The sequence below is a fragment of the Calypte anna genome, chromosome 10 (genome assembly GCF_003957555.1).
Source record: "Calypte anna isolate BGI_N300 chromosome 10, bCalAnn1_v1.p, whole genome shotgun sequence".
NCBI lineage: Eukaryota > Metazoa > Chordata > Aves > Apodiformes > Trochilidae > Calypte > Calypte anna.
In genome coordinates, this window is record NC_044256.1 from 19,529,588 (window position 1) to 19,552,149 (window position 22,562).

General features: G+C 41.2%; 1 protein-coding gene across 1 annotated transcript in view; it reads right to left on the minus strand.

Moving 5' to 3' along the window:
- MEGF11 (multiple EGF like domains 11) overlaps window positions 1-22,562 on the minus strand; it is a 190,425-nt gene that overhangs the window by 71,420 nt on the left and 96,443 nt on the right. The window contains exons 6-10 of the mRNA XM_030457045.1: window positions 19,708-19,954; window positions 18,003-18,123; window positions 13,478-13,614; window positions 8,256-8,468; window positions 296-470 (exon numbers count right to left, since the gene is read on the minus strand). Coding sequence (XP_030312905.1) covers window positions 296-470; window positions 8,256-8,468; window positions 13,478-13,614; window positions 18,003-18,123; window positions 19,708-19,954 — 893 coding nt within the window. The remainder of the gene's footprint in view (window positions 1-295; window positions 471-8,255; window positions 8,469-13,477; window positions 13,615-18,002; window positions 18,124-19,707; window positions 19,955-22,562) is intronic.

Genomic DNA, 22,562 nt, shown 5'->3' on the forward strand with positions numbered 1-22,562 from the left:
TCTTCCAGGCAGACAGTAATCTGACATCTTTTTTATTATGTCTTGACTTAGAATATATTATGGGAAACCATGTCTTTATCCTTGTTATAGTAATAAATGTGCAACACTGATGTTAAGTAAATAACCAGAAGTAATAAGCTGGCACTGCTCAAAGGAGAATCATGTGGACTTAGAACAGAAAAAATTCCATGCATTTGGCCACATTATGCAAAGGTTATATGAAAACAGGTGAAATTCCTCTTTAATATTTGCAGCTATCTAATGAAATTCCCCATTATTCAGGGTTCTCACTCACCATATACCCTGGTGCACAGGTACACTTCCCTGTGATGCTGTCACAGTCTGCACCATTCTGGCAAGGGCAGGGCAGCTGGCAGCCTTCACCGTAGTATCCAGGGGGACAGGTTTCATTGCAGTAGAGTCCAGCCCAGCCAACTTTGCAGCTACATTCTCCAGACAATGGATGGCAACTAATGAAGACAGACAGATATTAATGAGATGTGGGCATGAAAGAAAAATCCAGCCTGTAACCAGCTGTGGAATGTCTGGCATGTGATGCCAGCCAGAGCCACACTAAGAACAGAACAAACCTGAAAGCTGTTTAGGATGGTGGATATAAGCAACCAGATAACTTAGGGAGGGAACAGGGAATATGGTGCTCCCTAGCCTCTGAAGTTTATGCTTTTCCATTCTCAAATCAGTGGGACGTGGTTTACTGACATTAACCACAACCCCAGTAATCCATCCTGCTGTATGCCACACGTGTCATACTGTGTGGCTGTGATACACACTGTTAAATATGACCAGGGTTAGGAGAAATCCCAGTGGATGGAGGAATGCAATCAAGAGAGTCGGGAAGATAAACATTAGTCCTGTGGCACAAATTATTCTACTCTATTCCATTCCATTCCATCCTATATTACCCTCTGTCTTAAAAGTGAGTGTCATCTCTCACTTTCACCTCTCAAAGAAAAGTGTTCTGCAAGGGAAAAATTTCCTTGGAAAAAAGTGCTTTTTGCAGGAGTATTCATCCCCAGTGAACAGAACTGATCACTACCTGAAGCCTTGGGATTTATTTGGTGCAAAAGTCAACGGGAGCCCTGGGACTAAATATCAGGGAAATGAGTCAAGTTCCTTTATGCTGAATAATGAGCATTGCTGCCCAACATTAATCCTCTGGCTCTCATTTCTATTCAGACAATCCACTCTGCTGTGAGAGCACACAGAAAGAAAAGCAGAAAGGAGACTCAAGCCCAAAAATCTGGATGATGCCTGGTCCTTCTGCATCTGGTAGGTGGAAGATTTACCCCTTTGTTCCTTCTGCTGTGAAAGAATTTACCTTTAGTCTCAGTTTTCTCTTCCACAAACAGAAAGAGCATCTCCTTGGTTTCCTTGGGGCACTGACCTCCCACAGTAGGAGAGGCACTCTGAAGCTGTGCCTGGGGGCTAGGGAAGGAGGGAAGGCTGGAGATGTGTTCAGTTCTGGCTTAAAGAGATTTACTGGGGGATGGGGAAGGAGAACACAGAGGAATTCCAGTTTGGGGAGATGTGGTCGTCAAAAGAGAGAGCAGGGGCTGGAGAGGGAATCTGATTCTTTGAAAAGGACCCTGTGTTGTCTGAGGTCAGCTGGGAGTGTAAGAGAGCTCAGTCTGTTCTGGGGACCTCTGCACCATAACACTGCCATAACAGCACTGTCCAGCCCTCCATGAGAAAGCTCAGAAATTATATTGCTACAAATCAGATTTTATTTATTATTCTCAGAACAGAATAGAGTTCTGCAAGGTGACACTTCCCTATAGGGAGACATGCACCCTACCTATACAGGACACCTCCCTGTCTCCTGTTTGGGGGTTTCTTTGCATCATATAAGCCATTTATTTTCTTTATTATTATTTATTGCTACACTGTAATACTGCAGACATAACTGAATGGGTTTCTTTACACCTAGAAAATTAATATAATGTATGGTAATTTTCAAGGTAACCTCATAAAATGTAATTCCCAAGTATGTTTCTGTCAGTTTCTGGTAGGAGAGGTTACTCACAAATGGTTGTGACTAAGAATCATCAGATTTTGTGAGTTACATATGTTTCATCATAAATATTGTTTTACTATCTAATTAAAACAAGTCATCAGCTTAACAAACTACCATCCATGAAATTCTTCTGACAAAGCAGCCCCTGAAATTATGTCCGTTCACAAAACACCTCTTAACAGTCAGCTGAAAATAATAAAAGCTCATTTTTCCCCCCTCTGTGTCTATTAATCATTACCTAATAGGAGCAGAAAGCTAAACATTACAGATATATTTTAAAGATGATTTTTTGTTTCTCTGTTTTCACTACTACTGCACATATCATATGGTTCCATGAGAACTGCATCTGTTGGCTAAATTAAATCTTTCAAAACAATATAGATCATGGTAGTTTGAATCAGCATATGACAATTCAATAGAAAATACTCTACTCAGTAAAAATTACTACTCAAAGGTAGTCTCCTTCATCAAAATGGACAGCTTCTTTGCATGAGATGCAGGCTATATGTTAAGGACTAAACATTTCTAACCTGCACTAAAAGAAGCAAGAACCAAACAGGCCTTGTAAGAAATGTATGTGGGAGACAAGGACTTGGACTCTAAAACAAGGTCCAGTAGAAGGTTAAGACCATATTCTGCCTCCTTAATGCCTTTTCCCACTGTTCCATGAGTCTATGAACAAGGAAAAGCCCAGTGCAGATGTTTAGGTCCCTGCATTCATATAATCTGAAGCAAAAACTATTTTATTATCAGCCTGAGCATGTCAGATTTTTGGTTTCCTCCTACACCAAGAACTTGTAGTCCTTCTTCAGTGCTTTGAAGTACTTATCTTTCACTGTCTTGGTGTGTAGGAATAAGAAAAATCCTTCACATTAAATTCCAGAGTTAGGATACCCATACCAATAGTCCTGGGTGGGTAGCAGCAGTTGGTGAATAGACTTATAAAGCAGAGGAAGGGAAAACTCTCCTTGAGAGCAGCAGGATAAATCTCTCCAAAGCTTTTACAACCCAAACTTTATCACACATCATGTTATAGTAATGGAACAAGCACAAGGACCTCAGACCTGCATAGGTAGATCTGAAATCAGATGATGGGCTGTGTCTGGCCAGGGAACACAGGAGACTTGTCTCTGATACAGAGAATGCAATACTCTGAGTCACAAACACTTGTTTGACAATCAAGGTGCTCTGATGCTGTGTTAACCCAGAGATGGCTGCAATTTAGATACTTAACCAACATTCACAAGACAGATGTTCTCTTCCCAGTCCTGCCAATGAATCTTGGCCACGTTAATCACACTTGCTGCACTTCATCTGTACCATCTGTAAAATGAGGCCTTTCTTCCTTTGGAAATCATTTTAAGTTGGTATCACTGAATAGTACATAATTTTTCCTATTAAATTTTTTCTATGGGGACATGTATGAACTAGTCCAATACTTAAAAGTCATCAGAGTTACATACTAAATATCTTGCAGCTCATGATGCATATATGCACATATGTGTGAGTAAAGAATGCTTTCCTCTTTATATTGGTATTCTATAAAATTTAATTCTGTTTAAACTATGTACCTAGACACAGCTAGGTATGTAGCTAACTACAGCCAGGAAACTCACCTGTCACCCCACCACCTATTCATGCATCCAGCCCATCCTGTGAACAAAACCCAAGCTGCTTTTAAGCTCAGAAGTTTGAGGCACTTAATGGAAAACGTGTTAAGGCAAAGAACAAGAAATACAGACAGCAGAGGGGATTTCTTGCATTATTCTTCCCTTCCTCTTCTGAGTGTACTCTTCAAGGTCATGAGTCCACGTAACACTTTGCCAGCATGGGGTGCAGTGTTTGTAAGACACTTCTCCATGCTGCTAATAGGTAGAAATTAAGAAACAAACCCAATTTCTCCAGAGAAGGATCACTGATTGGATGGTTAAGAGAACATGAGGCCTCCAAAAGGATCCCAGGAGGCAAACCCACTAGCACCTGCTTTCCAACTACTTGCTGCAAGCAGGAAGGAAGCCTTATACCCTTGGAAAAGTTTGGCAGTGTTATCGTTAGTATTTTGCATGGAATCTTAACAACTTTTATTTCTTCAAATCTCTGGTGTAACAAGAAGAAGCAGTGTAGAAAACCTAGAGTGAAAGCAAGCAGCCAAGTGTTTCTCTGGCACTGGGCTGAGTAGAGGTGGAAACTGGAAGCTGTCCACACAACACAACATAGTATGAGAAAGAAATTGCTCCATGGCTCTTCCTGCAGTTTGGAAGCTGCTGTACATTCCCTGGCATCTGAACTGTATTTACAGCAATAAAAGATTTAATTTTTTATAATGTACTGCCTGAACTGAATAACAGAAAATCAATTTTGACCTTTGCATTTTTTAAACATTTAATTTGCAGAAAATCTGAAGAAACCAGGTAATTTTACTTTAAAAGAAATTGAGAAAATAAATGCCTTTAGACAGCACAATCTGTTCCAAATTCTGAATTTGTTCTGCACACATCTTTCAGCCAAAACTTCTTCCCAGTGAATTTCCTGCCTTCCTGTTTACAGACTAACACAGTCATCTCATGTTAATGCACAACAGCCCTAATCTTTACTTAACATTGTTTTCTGGCTTTTGGTGGCCATACTAGATTCAGTCTCTCTTACTAAAATGCTTGCTTTACAAGAAATAGCCACAATGAGACTGTAGGGCCACCACTTCAGTCCAGCACGTCCTCAAAGCCATCCTCATTCCAGGGCATTACTGATTTTTAGGTCAAGGCAAAATTTCATGTAAGGTCTGTGAAGTCTGGTCCTTCCAAACTTCAGTGTTGAGGCAACAATCAGAGTCTTTGTCACAGTAGGAAAGCATCAGGGTTTAAGAGGTCTCCATGTCCTCCTTCTGATGTCTCTGACCTGGGAAAGACATTACTAACGGTCTGTGGCTGGCACCACACCAGTGCTCAGGAAAGGTGGGTTGCTGAGACTATTCCAGCTATTTTTTCCCCTCAGTGCTGTCAGGATGATACCTTTCTGACTTCAGTAGACTCTACCTTTTTTTTTTTACAGGTGTATCTTTCCCTGGGAAGAACAGTCCAAATCACCAGCACATTCTTAATACCTAGTTCTGGGGCTGTTCAAAATTCCTGTACAAAGTGCCTTTCAGTGTGCTTTGATGCAGAAATGATTGGATGATGTTCTTCAGCCATTACTATGCAGAAGGTTAGACTAGATGACTGTGCTGGTCTCTTTAGACATTAAAATAGATAGTTCTATGAAAATAGAAAAGCTGATTGTGTATTTCGTAATGTTCCTCCCCAATCTGCTCCTCAAAGCCTCCAGAACTTTCCATACCAGGCAGCTCTCCCATAACCAGATCAACTGAGACAAAACCACTGACAGAAATAGGCAAGATTCCCTCACCTTCTTTCAAACGTTCATATAATTAACCTCACACTTTGTGTCACACTTTGACACTACAAGAAGTAGCCAACAGTTTGAACTCCTCCTGGAGGAAAATGGGTGGCTGTCAGTAAATTAATCACTTTGGAAGACCTCAGTCCCAGTAACAATAAAAATTCAGGAGAGGAATGGGAGGAGGTAGGTGGGAAGGGATGTATGCTGTATGGGACTGGTGAGATGATCTGTGAAAAGCTTTGTTCAGACTATGGAGTGTCTCTGGAGGTCATTTGCCATCAGCTGAGGAATTGACAGCACTCTGAGGACCTCATTGAAAAGTGAAAAGCTGAAATACCATGGATGAATGAAACACACTTAGAGATCTACAGCTTGCTGATATCTCTTTGTTCCCTAACAGCAGTGATAAGATGTAGGAAAAGAGAGATTTTATCAATGGAAAGACTAGACTCATTTATTAAGGAAATGGAGATACCATCTTAGCAGAGAATGCTGCAAGTGAAGCTGATGGAGCAGAGATGGGAAGGAAGGCATAAAATGTATTTGTCAGACAGCAAGCAGGCACAGGGCAGGTACATTGTGTGTAAGAACAATCACATTCCCAGAAAAAAGCTGTGAAAGGATTCGATCCTCCACCTTTCTTATATCTCTCTCAAACTTGAGACCTCAGTTTGATTCACAGATGGATGGTGCCAGTTTGCTCTTTCAGGAAGGATCTTCTGGCAGTCCCCCAGAGCACCTCCTAGATAGTCCCTCTGAGTAATCTAGGATGAGCTCTTGCACCCTTCAATTCATAACCCTCCCCCACTTTAAAGACTCTTAATAAACTGAGAAGTTTGCTGAGAAACAGCAACCAAGCTCAGCATTGCCCATGGCCTTCTATTTCCCTGCCCTTAGTGGGAAAATAGGCACATGACCAGGTTTCTATGGGCTAGGGGAGGGGGTGAAGACACACTGCCTCATCTCCTGTCCAAGGCCATACCCATGAAGAACAACTTTCACTGAGGGGCAGTTTACCTTGTATTTATGGCAGGTTGAAGTCGTGCCCACTGTCAAGTACTGCACAGCAGTGTGACATGCAGGAATTTATACCTTAGCTCACCCTGCAGTGACTCTCATATCATCCCTTATCCTCAGTACAACTCAGCATTAACCTTTTTGTTTATAATGCTCAGCCTTAGGGATTTTATTTTTGTAACAACTCTGTGATACATAAAACAATCAGAAATTATTGAAGCCTGTTGTACAGAGTTACCTTTAAGGTGTCAAACACTTTGGATCCTTACTGTCAAGCCCAGCAGAGCTGGAGTTATCTTTCTGTAGAGGACTTGTAGCATCAGAATTACAAGGCTTTTAAATAATCCATCATGAGCTCTGACTTTCAGTTAAGCAAAACCTCACCAATCAGAATTGAACTTGAATTCACAAGAAAGATCACTTATTTACTTCCAGCACTGAGACAAATAAAGCCTATCTCAAGCACACAAAAAGATTTGCCTGAAGTGTTTGTGTGTGTGTGTGTATGTGTGCACAAATTAGATGGTATTGCTTGCATACATAATTGAGGAGGGTGGTTAGATTTGAGCAGACTGCAAGGTAGGTTTGTCATCATCAGCAAGACAGTCAAGTCCCTACCTGTCTGGTTTGAAATTGAAGAATGTTTGTATCAAGGGCATATTTACTTGGGCATGAATTCTCCCCACCTCCTTCTGAAGCCCACATAATCCTGGTCTAGGAATGTTCAACAGAAATGGACAGAAAAAGGAAGAACTCAAGTGGGAGCAGAGGGGCTCAGCACCTTGCAGGCATGGTAAGGAAACGTGGGCATTCTAGTCCAGCAGAATAACTGAGGCCAGGGAGTTTTCAGTGTCCATGCTCCCTTTCCTGTATGTAAGGGAGTGAGGAAGCTCCAAATGGCAATTCTGGCAGTCAGTAATCCCAGCAAGGAGTTACAAAAGCATAACAGTGAAGAGTCTTAAATTATTCCCTTTTTTTCAGGTTGTGGAGAATTTACACAAGCCTACAAGAAGAAAGTAAATTCAACCTATCCCATGTTAGGTGCTCCAGTCTGCTTGTGGCTCTAGTTATTAATGAGTATCTCAAGAATCAGATCCTAAAAAAAATCAAAAGGAAGTAAACCATTGAAACCTGACCTTTTCAGTGAGGCTTATTCCAATTAGATATGTTTCCCTGTTATTTATTTTTCTGAATATTTCACACATAAATATACTGAAAGATGAGCAAAAATAGGCACACATAAGAAGAGAAGAGATGTCTGTTCTGACAATGCTGGCTTTGTTACAGTTCCAAAGATTGACTTGGGGATATTGATTTCATTCTATTTATACATCTGCCTCAAGTGTTTCAACAAGGTAATTTGCCATGCCACATAAACTGAAGCAAATTAGGTTTCATTTTGAAAGTCCCCTTGTTGTCTGTAGATCTAAAAAAACCCCACGTCATGAAAGGAGACAAAATTATGAATTTGAGTAAATATATCTGTATTTTTTAAACCTGAGTTATTATACATACATATGAGCATCATACAATAATTCTTTTACCTAAAAGACTGCAGCTACAAGGATAAGGCCATGTAGGATTGTTTCAGATCTTAGCAGAGCTGTTTGAACAGGGACATGCTGGTTGGACAGAGGCTATGTTGCCAGACCTGAGGTGATTTAAATCAAAGACTGCATTCCAGAGGAACTGTTTATGTTCTTAATTACAGCTACAGAGAAAAAGGGAGTAGGTGCAGTTGATGGGATTTTCCCCCAGTGCTTTATTTGCCCAGTCCCTGCACTAGTATATAATATGATGTACATACCTGAGAGTGTTGGTGATATTGCAAGGACATCTCTTGTTGCATTTGAGGCCATAAAAGCCTTCTGGACACATTCTTTCTTGGCAATAAATCCCTTTAAATCCAGGATCACACATACAAGCTCCATTTACATGATAACACTTTGCACCATTCTGGCAGTCACATCTTTCTGTGCACTGAAAGCCATATGTCCCTATAGGACACTCTTCTTGACACCTGCAATGAAATATGCAAGACAGGATCCAATCAAGTGCTACAGTCTAGTCTGCTTATGACTTTTACACAGGAATGTTTTTGTTAATGAATCAAGTACAAAATCATTGCTCATTTATTTAAGTAATATACTGTGAACTGATGATATCATTGGAGTAATGTGATACCTTGGGCATGTAAATTGCTGCTAACTGAAAGTGCATTAATCTCTGTCCAATTATATCCTGCAAAATTTGCATTAGTTAATATTATCTTAGTTAAGGAAGTGTGTTCTTGTTTCCTGGACCTTGACAATTCCATTCATCAATCAGAAGAAACTGATACAGAATACAATACTTTATGAAAAAAACAACTTCACCTGTTTGCTTTCCCTTTATTACAGGACTGCACACCTTTAAAAGCATCTGGTCCTCCTAGTGATAATGAGACTTGAAAGGAAATATGGTCTATTAAACAATATTGAGTCAAGTGTTCTCCAGTAACATATAGTTTTATTTCCCCTCAATGCTGTCACTGCATCAGCTTTATACCAAATTGGAGAAAATACATTTCTTTGTCTTTACTGTGGGTTCTGAGTAATTAAAGCTCAAACTTCCTTCCCATCTCTCACTCCAGGGATGGTTAGCACAAAATCTCAAGACAAATCACTTTCATGCTCTTTAGTGTAGTATCTTCTCAGAAACTGCCAACATTTTTAATATTCAATACACATAAAAAATGGAGCCTGCAAACACTATACACAAATTGTTTTAAATTGCACCTTCCATGCACTGCTTAAAATATTCCCTTACTGGATACATTATGAAATCTGCCAAAAAGTCTGTTTCATTGCCCTGTGCAACTAGTTGAAATGTTCATAACATTTTCTCCTTTGAAAAGCTCAGCTAAGGTCCTAAAGAAAGCAACTGATTTTGTGCCTGACATAATTCAGTGGTTTCAAAATTCTGCAATGAGTCAGTAGTACAGTCTACATGATCCACCGTGAAATACAGATAGGCCATTTTCAGTTAATAAAAAAAAAAAAGGAAAAAAAGAAGCCCAGAAAAGCCCAATTCCCTTATCACATGAATGCCAGATATTGGAAATTGCCTATCAGCATTAATTTAATCCTGAGCATTGATTAGAGTGTACACTGTACACTCAGTGGATAGAGGCAATTGTTAAATGTCTTCCTGCAGGTCATTTCACAGCTGGCAGGTAAGAATTTAGTATAATGATCAGTAATAAAAGATTAATGTCTGATGCAAGCCAGGCAAAATTGAGATGAAAACAGTCAGTATATAAGAGCATCACTTTTGCAGCTTCAGATTATCATGCCTTGCTAAAAATAATTAAACAAAGCAAAAAGCCTGGCCAGTTATTTAGCAGCAGTGAGCATCAACACGGTTTCTAGCTACACAATTCAAGTTCTGGAGTTCATATGAGACCCCAGCATAGGAGTTTTGGCAAACAGGAAGAAAAGGAGCCCAGAGACCCACCAGCAGCACTGGCTGCTAGCCCTGCAGCTCTCAGGGTGGTTCAGCTGCAAAGGAAATAACCAGGAAAGAATGGGTAACATTATGTCTGGAACACTCTGAGCAAATGAAATGCAATGAAGAACAGATTAAGATGCCTTCTGTCTCTGTTGTGGAGCACAGCTCCACTAGTGAGCAGGAGAGCACTGTACTCAATGAGATGAATAGTTAGTCAATAGTGCACTATATCTTTCTATATTTATAGAAGATGAAGCATTACCTAGCAGGGAGAAAAGCATCTGGAAATGAAATATTGACGACCCAATCCATTTACATAATTAGCCTTTTTCTACTAACAATTTAACCAACTTATTTATTTGGAGATCAAGCAGCTACTGCTAATGAATTTTATACAAAGAATACTAATAATGACTCCTCTGGAACATAGGAATAATCACAGCAGGAATTAGCTTTCTACTTAAACATCTTTCCTTTGCAACATATCAATCTAATGTGTCCATAGCAGCGTTAACAACCAGATACATTGTTCAATTAAATTACAAAATGAGCTGCTAAGCCCTAGTTGTGTTTCTTGTTTAATTTACATTGCTTTCTGCCTATCTGGGGAGATTCGTATTATAATATCCACTGAACTTTAATATGTACTATAATTATTTGGGTTGGGATAGGATAATATGGCTGTCACCTGTAGAATTAATGGAAGCAATTTCACAAAATATTGAACATGAGACAGGCTGCTTAACAGATGAACTTAGTACACACACCTACATTTTTTCCAGATACTTTTTTTTCCTGCAATAATGCTGTAAAGTTTTTTTAGGCTTTTCTGTTTGTCTGTTTATTTTGAAAGAGTGAATACATTTATGTAGCACAGGCAAATATTAAAAGACATCCAAAGCACAGTAGCCTGGAGATAGTCATTCTGTTGATAAAAGATACAGGTACAAACACCACAAGCCAGTAAGCCTGCTCGTTTTGTTATAACAGATGTGGTATTTATTCTGTTGAGATTCAATGTTTAAGTTTAATGGCAACATGGAAAACAAAGCTAAAACAGTATGTTCATTTTCCTGTCAGCCAATGAATTCTCAGACAGCCCATCCTCTGTTACTAACTGTGTTTCTGCTATTATTCCTTCCCAGTTTGCAAAACAGACATTTACACCACACATCCAGTCATTTTAGCAGAGCACAAAGCTGCCTGGAGTTATTAACAGTGCTTGCCACCTTCCTAGGTATTTAGTGCACTGCAAGTTCCTGGAAAATAGGCAGGGAACAAAGTGTGGCAATTACACTTACATGGACCTTTATGACCATTTCATCTGCACAAATATTTATATTACTCTATGTTATTATCTCCTGCACAAGACAATTATATGTAGGATTATATAGCACTTACTGACAATTAAAAAAGATGATAGTAGATAGAGTGAGCTTAGTTTTTATTGTTGTTATTCACAATATGTGTTGCTATTACAATTTTTTCAGTGCCTTGTAAAAATTGAAGGAAAACACTACTTTGTTAGGCAGCAGCATTCTCCTGCTGTACTTGCATTTACACTGAAACAGTTGCATGAGATCCAGAAAGTAAAACAGACTTCAAGCTAAAATGGTGCTGACTAATCTGCCCCATTGTCCACGCTGTGTAAGCACATAACCAAGGACAGCAATTTAGACTTTTTAAAGGCCTTGTGCCTTGTGCTCTTCCTGAAATCAATGGGCAGCCTACATTAGCCCCCTGTAGTTAGCAACAAGGTGAGACTGTACCCAACAAACCAGTGCAGGCACCGTGCTGCTGTAGCCTGAGAGAGAGGCCAGGCTCCAACTGAACATAATGGGCCCCAAGTTTCACTTCCCTCATTGAAGGCTGATTAAAAGCTGATAGATAAATACGTTTTAACTGTCTGAGAATCCATTTGAAATGTGGGGATCTCTGGGCTGCTAGAAAAGTTTTCTGATCTGCCCATGTCCCTAACTTTCTCCTGCTCCTCTAACTCTCCTTTTGGTCTCCACCTTTTACTCCCCTGTTCCAGAACAGGGCAGGTGAGCCAATCCTAAGGGTTCTGCTTGGGTGCAGGGCCACAGTGAGACCTTCCCTTGGATTCTCTTCCACTTCTTCCAGCTGATCATACTTTAGTTTCTTCCTCCCTGCCTCTGTCTTCCCCAGTCATATCCCTCTCTAGAGTCCAAATCTCTCACATTTCTCCAAGTACAAATCTGAAGAGCCCACACTCCACTTTTCTTCAAGGACAGTTCCTGTGAACTCTTGCCAGGTCTGCCCTATAGTGCAGGTTCTGGTCCATCTCTCCCTGAGCTGCCTTCTCCAGCCCCTCTCTAGGGGAATCAGTGGCAAAAATCTCTGCTTTTGTCAGCAGGCAGAACAGGCTGCACAGGTGCTTCCTATAGTAAAACTGTTATCCACAGGAGAGGAGAAAGCTTTGTTTAGCAACAGTAATTACATGGTAGCTACAGCTGAAAACTGATGTCTTTTCCACTAAATTGATTTGAAATAATTAGTATTTCCACCATATTCAACCACATGCAAATCCTGACATGATCCTCAGAGCTCTCTCCAACTACTGCTGGTGATAAAACAGAACCAAGGAACTTCCACATTTAATGGCAAAGAGCATGGACTTCTGAGCCCCAGCCCAGTGCTGGAGGTTGGTCTGTTTGAGTGCTGTAAAAGATCACTCAGTGTACAATGAAGCAAGAAATGAGAAATTCCAATGAGCTTTGCTGCATAAAAGTATAATTATAGCACATGTCAGTACACTGATAGTAGCTTGTTCTAGCTAATAAAAAAAGGGAAGCTGCTGGAGAAAGGGCTTTAGCAGAGCTTACACTTAGGAGTGGTGCCCAAGGTCTCTGGAGACACAGTCCAACCCCTCCTGAAAACTGCCAGGGAAAGCTTGTTTAGTTGCAGCCTCCCCACCATGGTGAGCCCTGCTGGCAGGACTGCCTGAGCCAACACACTTTACAATCCTGCCCTGACTTTGCTGTGTAGTCATTTAGCTGAATCCAAGCACCCATGACACCCTTGTACAACAATATCATCATCTCTGATCGATTTATGGGTGCAGGCTCTCGTTCATAAATTTTGAGGATTTATCACCTTTTGTTGGTGCCTGAGATGGATCAGTGCTGCAGCAGCAGAGAAGGGCTGAGGGAAACACTAAACCACTGCATTGCTTACTCCTGAGGATATTAATTTGTATAAATATAATTCATTTACATATCTTGTAAACACGTAATGCTCTCTATTAAATTTATCACTGTAAATATCTAAATTAAATTTAATCCATTAAATTTTGAAAGTTATATTAAAAAAAACCCTGTAAATGGAGAGCACTGCCAATAAAAGTAATAACATTGCCACATTTATAATGCTTGTGCTGCTTCGGAAGGATGAACCTAATTGGAAGGATAGAAAAACAATACCATTTTTCAGAGAGTAAGGTTGTCCTGGAAGGAATTTAAATATTGTAAAAATAAATAAATATTGTTCAAACTAAAGGCTTTGGGGTTTTATTTTTACCTGTCTCCAATATAGCCAGCTGCACAGATGCACTTTCCTGTCACAGGATCACACTGTCCTCCGTTGTGGCAGGGACAGTCCTGGCTGCAGTTAATTCCAAATGTTCCAGGAGGACATGGCTGTGCACACACCAGCCCCTGGGAAGGTTACAGAAAGAGCAGGATTTCAGTCAACATTCATAATGCAATAAATTTATATATGCAGTTTGGATATTTATTGTCCATCTTACTAAAACTAGACCTAAATGGAGCAGCAATATTTTTTCTTTTGAAGATGGGCTAAAGACAGTCTCAAAACTCTGCTACCAGAGTAAGTGCCTGTCTGTCCTAACTCCAGAAGGACTTTTTTTGCCACTGTTTAGGCACTGATAATTATCTTCTTTGGATCATAAACTGCAGTGACAGAATATTCATTACTTCTTGAATAGATGCAGGAAGGCTTGGGAGACGTTAAAGGCAACCAGAGAAGGTTACAAAGCTGCACATGTGCTAGTGAGGGTTTTTTTTCATGAAACAGGGAGTCAGAGAAGTCATCATAGAGTGAACATACAGGAAGAGGAGAACTGTTGGAAAGGCTGCAGAGGGAGGATGAAGTTCTGCTAGCTGTGATAGTCTATGATGCTTTCTGGTCAGACAGCTCCATTCATCCCTAGAAGACTAAATCAAAATGCTGGAGAAGTTCTCTGCCACTCTTCAGATGCTACCTCTTTCATTCCCTCTACCCTCATCCAGCCCCCATGCTCTTCAAGTAGCCCAAAATGGCACTGGCCAGTTCTTTGCCCAAGCCATGGAGGAAGCAGGAAGGGAACAAGAGGATGAGACAGTTGCAGAAAGCCATTAGTGATGACATAGAAGCAACCTGACTCTCCCCACCAGCAGCACAGCTGCCTTTTGGCCAGAAGTGATTTGCAATGAAAAATCTGCCTAATCCCTGGACACTGGGTAGAGGAATCCTCCAATACCCTCCCAGCTTCTTATCCCCAGCCCTGGAGACATACCTGAGTCCCTGACCTGCCTTGATCCACATCTTACAAGCTACATTCTTACCCCCTTCCATATTTCCAGCCCTCTGCTTTCCTGCCTCTTTATTCCAGTCCACCCAAAATACTTTACAGCAGACACCCTTTCAGCCCTCTCCCTCATTTGGCCCCTAATCTCCATGTCTGAGTTTTCTTAAAACAACCTGTTTTATCACCCCTGAAAGTGAGGAAAAGACAGATAGACATTCTTGGTTGTGTGCTCTGGCACTGCTGGGCAAGCCTAGTCACAGCTGCCCAACCCCAAGGCAGAGAATCCTTACCAAGGGCTGTGTGTCTTTGGAGAATTTATTTAGTTTTCCCCTAAGCATCACAAAATGTCCTCTGTCAAGTATCAAGACCTTACAAGGATTTCCCTAGACTTTCTTAGAAGTTGTATGAGTATGCTTTGGGTTTTTTTTCTTTTCTTTGTGAGCAAACAGAAAATCTGAGGCTGGCATCCAGCTGAGTAACTTCAGCCAAAATGAGTCTGGCAGTGCTGGGATCTGAAGATGGGGTCCTATAATGGAAAATGTTTGGCAACTGTAGCAAGTGCTGCTGCTGCCTGTGCCAGGCACAGTGTTTGATGGAAAAGGTGTTTTTCTGTCCCTAGTATTGTTTTGGTTTAATCCCTCAGAAGTCTTATTTCCCTAACCAAGTCCCAGGGGCTCTGAGTTTTGAACAAAGCACATATTAGACAAAACTTATAGAAAACATAAACCAGGAACATAATGCCTGCTTTCCCTCCCTGGGGTTCTCACTCAACAGTTTGGGAAGTTTAGCAATATCAACAGCCCCAAAGTGGAGAGGCTGCTCTTCAGTGTAATCATAAAACAGATAGCTCAAAAGCCTTTCCTAACCAGTGATAGGTGGCTCCTTGGCTGTGCAATAAACAGGTTGGCCTCAGTTCAAGAACATTCAGATTACAGTGTTAAAAAACTGGTGTCTCTGGGCTTGAGTAATGCACAACACTATATATCAGAAAATGTAAGTATCCATTTATCTTGATAATAAATACTTTCTCTCTTCACGCTTCAAAAGGAACAGGATTTCTATCAACAAATGATGAGAAAGCAATACTCTGTGATGCATCCCTCCAGAGCCAAGAGAATCTTCAGGCATACTTTTTCCATTAACATGTACTAAGGGAATCCAAAACATCCCTCTCTGGAGGATCAAATGTCAGACCAACATTTTCTGCTGCTTATACATCTAATCAGCAAAGTTCACCCCATCAGCACCTTTTTTAAGACCTTGATCTCACCAGCTTCTGCTTTTGACGATGCTTGCTATTTTGTTACCATTTTGTAGTACAGAAAAGATTTTTTTCTCCTCCGTCTGGTCACAAGCTCCCACATTTAAAATCCTCAACAGAAAGAAAAATAAGACAAAAATAGAAATTGTAGTTGCTTCAGAAAGCCCAGAGGCAATGAGAAGTGGTTTGCAGAATGTGCTGTATTATTAACAGGGCACTATGATGCAGAAACTTGGGAATGGGATCCAGACCAAAGAGGGAGTACTGCCAGTGACAAACACTCTGCCTTGCAAGGAAAGATTGCTGCCTTCCTGTACATTGAGATCTAGTCCTTCAAAAGTGTTTCTGAGAAGCACTGTTAAAGTTAAATCTAACTTCTCCCCCCACTTTCTGGGAGCATTTGGAGAACTGAATTCTGCAAATGAGAAAGATGTGTAGAATTAAACCTGTAAATTGTTAATGAGGCCCTAAAGCAGCCACCCAATAACTCCCACAGCCACAAAGATGCAGAAGTGCAAACCAAACATCATAGTAAGCTGGAAGCCACATTTTGTGTTGACTAGTTCAACAATGCATGCTGTCAGCCATCAACCTCTTAGTGAAAAACCCACGGGACAGTAAAACCTCATGGGACACAGTTCATAGAAATTACTGTGGTTCTAGGAGAGTCTGCACTGGGTGGGAGGAGGCAGGACGAAAGAAATATTACAAGTAATAAAAGTACCAGGCTTTGAAGATGACAGATCCAAGAAAAAAACTAAGAACCCTAGAATTTCCTCCTGTTCAACTTGTTGCCTCCTCTTGCACATCCCACAGGCAAACAAGACCCCAAGGGAGCTGAGCTGCTGTTAATAAGCCCACTCTAGGACAGGATAAAAGTCTCAGTTCACCCAGCAGCAGTAAAATCCAAGTGGATTTGCACTTGTATAAATCCAGGGAGAATTCTTTCTTTCCAACATGATGGTACATTCAATACATGTGTGCAGTCTCAAGCCTTGAAATCAGCAAGTAAAATTCCTGATGTCAAAAAGAGACTGTCCATGGTGTGAAATAAAATGAATGATGTCTAGGTAGCCCATTTCACTTGCTCATTTATAGCCCACTCATGTCTCACTTCCCAAACCATTCCAACCAACAAGAGTCAAAAATACAGCATGAAAAAATATTTTTTTCCTCTCTCTATGTATGGAATTACCAGCTTTTCATTAAAACCCTAGAGAGACACTTTATACTTAAAATCTCAACATTTACAAGCTAAATGCTTTTACTTATAATTTCAGTTTCTTTCCCTGGAATACTTGATCTCTCTCTTCCATTTTCAGTTATGCTTGTTTCAAACATCAATTGTTAACTCCAAGGTTTCTCTGGGGACAGAGCAGCCTGCAACATAGTTTTCAAGAAAGTCTCTCTGGGCGACTAAAAATACAGAGACAAAATGCCAATATGTAAGGAGAAGGAGAGAAGTAGGCCAGAATATATGACCAGAGATGTTGTGTAGGCCCAGTGCTGTGGTTCTTCCTTAGGGACTATGCTGCATCCTGAAAAGACCTCTAAAAACCTCCTGCTCTATTCTGATATTTTTCTCCTGACAAAATCAGGTGAGGAAGACTACAGCAAAGCAACTCACATCCTCAGAAATATTGGCATGTAGAAGGGGAAGTGAAAAAGATACCCTAAAAACAATACCTTAAAAATAGTATTTTTATTTTAATCACTTTATCACCTTTTAGGGGTAGTGCCAGAATGGATTGATAGGCCTCAAAAATATTACAATTGTTTCCTTTCTCCTGTAGCTCCAGTACTCTTTAGGAAAGAACATTTACTTTGAACATTTATTGAACATTGCTTGCAGGTGAAGTACCATATTCTTACTTCAGTTTCTGAGCTTTCTGTGCCATGCAAAGGCAGTACCAAAGGGTTCAGGGAAGATTCCAAGAAATTGTAATTCAGAGACAATTTTTTCACTTTTCTCCCAGCACGGGGGTGTGATGAGCAGTTACTGCTTGGCTTACTGTTGCTTGTTTAACTCTATGATGCCTGTAGCTACCTGTTGCAGACCAGTGGTCTGGCTGGGTGAGTGCCATGCACACATAACAAAGATGGGCCCAATTTCAGAACCACGAGAGCCTCGTGACAAGAACTAGCCAAAAAATATACACATCCCCAAAACACAAGGAAGGTGTCTGCTGAGACAGCGAGCAATTAACTTCCCAATCCAACCCCTTAATGAGGATGAGGATGCCCCAACTACACACCGTCCATCCAGGAGGACAGGAGCACTCTCCAGTGATGTGGTGGCAGACTCCTCCGTTCTGGCAAGGGCAGCGCAACTCGCACTGAGCCCCGTGACTGCCGGGGGGACAGCGCTCCTCACAGCTTGGTGGAGAGAGAAGAAACAAAAAACAAAGAAATCACTTACATGAATTTCCAAAAGACAGTATGTGAGGAAAACCCACAGCACGGGTCATCATGGAGTCTTTGTGCAAATTATGGGACCTCAGTAAACTTCTGCTGGCATTACCAATGAGCTGAGGTTTTTTTTCTTTCTGCTGGGATTACTTCGAGTCCTGTAAGGCTGATCCACGTGTGTAACCTTTATGCATGTACAAAATTCCAACCCTCTCAACAGGGCAACTCATAGTCATTAATGATAGCCCAGGAAAGTGTTGCAGGATGAAGCCCTCAGTGTTATTTATGTGACAATATAGCAATAAAATAAGCTGCAAACAGAATAGAAGGATGGGATTAAAATGACTGAAATTTCTTCAGTCACTACTAAATGGTAACATTTGTAGTGTATAACAGACTGGCAAGAACTCAGCATCATTTAATGGCCATCTCAGCTCATCTGGCCTCTCCCAACCCTCATGGGGGCCAGTATACAGCTAGTGCCTGCAAAAAACCAGCATCTCCTCTATTTGTGCAGATTTCTCAGCACTGCTTCTTTCTCTGATCCTAGGTTCCCAAACTACAGCAGGTTCTTCTCCTAACTACCTGTCCTCTGATGAGGATGTTCATACATCATACAGGTGGCTGGCCCTGCAGTACTTACTGCTGAGAAGGGACATATTAGTGTCAATGGGACAACTCCTAATAGTAAGCAGAGTCTTTAGCAGTGAGTGCTTCCAGGACTGAGGTCACAAATCTATGAGGAAATCAGGTACTAAATAAAATATTCAAAAGGCGTATCACTTATTTATGAAGGTTAACACTGTCTTTATGTTTTACCTTCTCCTTCATGCAGGTCAACAAATAATACGAGACAGCAAAAGTATTAAGTCAGCTATAATAGATCTCCAAACAAATTCACTGGCTAAATTCTCTTTCCCCCTTAAATAATTCTGAAAACCATAATTACTTCTGAAAGTACTGAAAGATCTCTAATGAGAACTGATGTTACACTCTGGGTAATTTTAAATAAGAAACTATTGCTTGCTGACCTAAAATTAATATGCAGAATCTGTGAATCCTACTGGTAAACGTTCAGTGTGGTGGATGGGGATTTAGCTACATGACTCTCGTTCAAGTTAATAGGAGTCACACTGCTAAATCCCAGCTCACTATGCTTAAAATTTACCCCCCAGATAGTAAGCTGATAGGAAGTCCCATTTGATACCGTACTGGACTGCTAATGAGTAGAATGCCCAATTGCTTACAAAAACAACTCTAATTTGATTTGTATTCACAGACAGAAATTAAGAGCAGGTCCAGTTCTTGTACAAGCTGGAAAATTGAACATATTTTTAAGTTCACTTTAGCAACAGATTTTATTACGCAGACAGGTATAATTAGCAGTAGAAGAGATTTTCTTTGTTTATTCTCCCTGAAACTCTGTTGCCTGATTTCTACAAAGCGAAATGTATAGTTCTGTGTAAATTTTGGCTATTCCTCACTGCATTAAGAGGCCAAAGCAAGGCTGTTAAATGACTTGGAGTAAAATACACCTGTCACTGTACTTACAACACCCCCGTGTACCCGGGAGCACAGTGACATTCTCCCGTTTTATGGTCGCAGGTAGCTCCGTTGTGGCACTGGCATTTCAGCTGGCAGCCCTTGCCATAGCTCCCCGGGTCACAGAGCTCCTCACAGCGCCAGCCCTGGTAGCCGTCTGCGCAGACACAGGCGCCCGTGATGGGGTTGCAGAGAGCTTCGTTCCGGCACTGGCAGCGGTTGCTGCAGTGGGGTCCCCAGTGGTCGCTGTCGCAGCCTGCAAAAGAGTCATTTACCAAGAGGATCAGGGAAGTGCATCACAAGCACCTCATCCCAGACTCTTAGGGATAGGCTGGCAGGCAGGCAGAGGCACTGCTGATACCAGGAGCTTTCTAGAGGGCTCTCAAACTCCCTAAAATTACCCCCCAGTGATGTATTTGAGCATGCAAGGGGACAACAGCAGTAGCATTATACCTGTATTTGAGAACTTGTTTAACACTTACTGGATCAAGACCTAAATCTTTTAATATCCTGTTTCCTAGATAGCTGGAAGGAATGAATTTATAGTGGAATTAGACGCAGAGGATCTGATCCTGTCTGTAGTTAATGGCAGGTAGCATTGCCAGGCAAATCCTGTAGATTTAATATTGTCATAAAACAGTTTCTTTCCACTGTTCCCATAAGATAGTGAGTACGATAATCTAAAGTAGACCTCTGGTGATGCTTTTTTCTCTCTCTCCCTTTTTTTCTGTTTTGTTTCAATTTTTTTTGGTTTTGTTTTGTTTTGTTTGTTTCTTTCTTGTGGTGTGTTTGTTTTGGGTTGTTTATTTTTTTTCTTTTACTCTCCTGAGGTAAAAAGATGGTAGAAATAAGATAACAACGGATGACTGGAGATGCCTATATCAGGCTTACGGAAGACAGTACAGAGTGTCCATTTCAGGTAATTTCTGTGCTAGTAGCAGTATGTACTATCATTACAGATGGGTGCCAAACCCTACGGCCATTGACATTGAAGGGAGGTTGCCCACAGGACCTATTAAAGCACAGTGAGAAGCCTTCACATGACAATCCTGCCTGATCTCTCCTCCTGGTTTGTGGATCATAAGCAGCCTGAGAGAGAGAAGTCAGCATTAGAGAAACAGCTTGGTCCTTACTTCCTATGAAACCAGCAATCAGCACCTGCCAAAAACGCCATTAATCTGTATGCATATTAAACAGCTCAAAGCAACCACCCAGGGGTTAAGGTTACCTCAGTAAATGGTCAGCAGAAAATCAAGGATTTCTTCAGCCAGCCTACCATCTGCTCAGTAGCCTTTCAATACAGCAATGTAAAGGCTGAAGAAAATCACCATTCTACTCAGAACAGAGTTCCTGGCAAAATCTTCACTAAAGAGGGAGCTACAGATAATTTTCCCAGTACATTTAGTTGTGCTCACAGAGATATTTCCAAACACGTCACCCGCAACTCTTCTACCTCCGTCCTCACAGACTCTTAGTTTGCAAACCAACCCCCAAGCGACACTCATTGCTCTCTCAGGCCTGAATCCCTCTTTCCAGACTTAGTAAAGTGTCTTATTTTGAGAGAAACAGGATAAAAATCACCTGAGGACGGAGTGATCTGAGACCTCCCCAGCTTCCCCTCAGCCGCTGCCTCAGTGAGGGAACTGCAGCGGCGCCTGAGGTGAGGGGAGGATGGGTCAGGTGACCCCAGCGGACCAATCAGCGGACCTCCTGCCTGAGGCGCGCAGTCTGAAATGTCTCCTCAGAGAGATCCTCCCCTGGGCCTGCGGCCTCTGGGTTTTCGCCTCCCTTGATCTCCTCCATCCTGCTTTCTTGCTGGAGGAGAGCGCTTTTTATGAAGAAAGGTCGCTTTCTTCTGCCTCCCTGAGTAATATGGGCTTGGCTACTCCAAGGCTTTTGTGGATTGTCACCAGGACCCTGGATTCAGGTGCCGCCATCTACTGCTGTGTCGAGTTTGGGACTTTTGTCAGGAAATTACTACCTGAGGAGTGTGGGTGCCATATTTACAAATTTACATATATTTTCATGTTATTCCCCTCTACCATTATTATCACTATTTATTATTTCATTAAGCCTATTAATAGGTTTGGGTTTTTGTTTTTTGTTTTTTTTTTTTTGCAGCCTTACAGTCTCTCTCCCTTACTCCCCTTACCTTCCCCTAGAAGGAGTCAGGGGACAACAGAAAGCATCTGTCACCTGGTTATTGGCTAAAACACAAGGTAAGTGTGAAATCCACCTAAGCCTGAAGCTTGTCCTAGAAATTTCATAGCCTTTTTCCTCTGTGGTACATGTCTTACTAACCCACACTGGATGACCAGATCTATCAGTTAATTGTGGCAATTTTTTTGTCATTCTCATTGGTCAGCCTGAGGATACTTAGCAGAGGAAGAAAATAAAGATACTTCACTCAACTGGCATTGCTGACTGCCAGTTTACAAACTTGTTCTTGAGCAACAGTGTTAAAAGCCACAATAAATCTATGAGAAGACAACTTCAAAAGAAAACTCCAGTGTCTCCAAAAGGATATGCAGGGTCTTACAGGCAGAGAAATGGTTCTGCACCCTGCAGAAAACTAAACATGCAACATACCCCAATGAATAATCCTGCTTGTGCCTCACACAAGGTATTCTATTGCTTTACCCCACTTTTCCCACATGTGTAAACAGGGAAGGTAGTTCCTCCATAACATGGCTGGTAGCCAAGCAAACAAAATCTTACTCTTTATAAGCCTTAAATTATTACTGAGAATCTGTGAAAAGAGATGAGATGATCTATCTTTATTTCACACAGGCACTTGACACAACTGTAAACCTTCTGGGGCAGGGAGCAAATCTCATGGAGTTTCCCATCAATTTCCTTTCCAG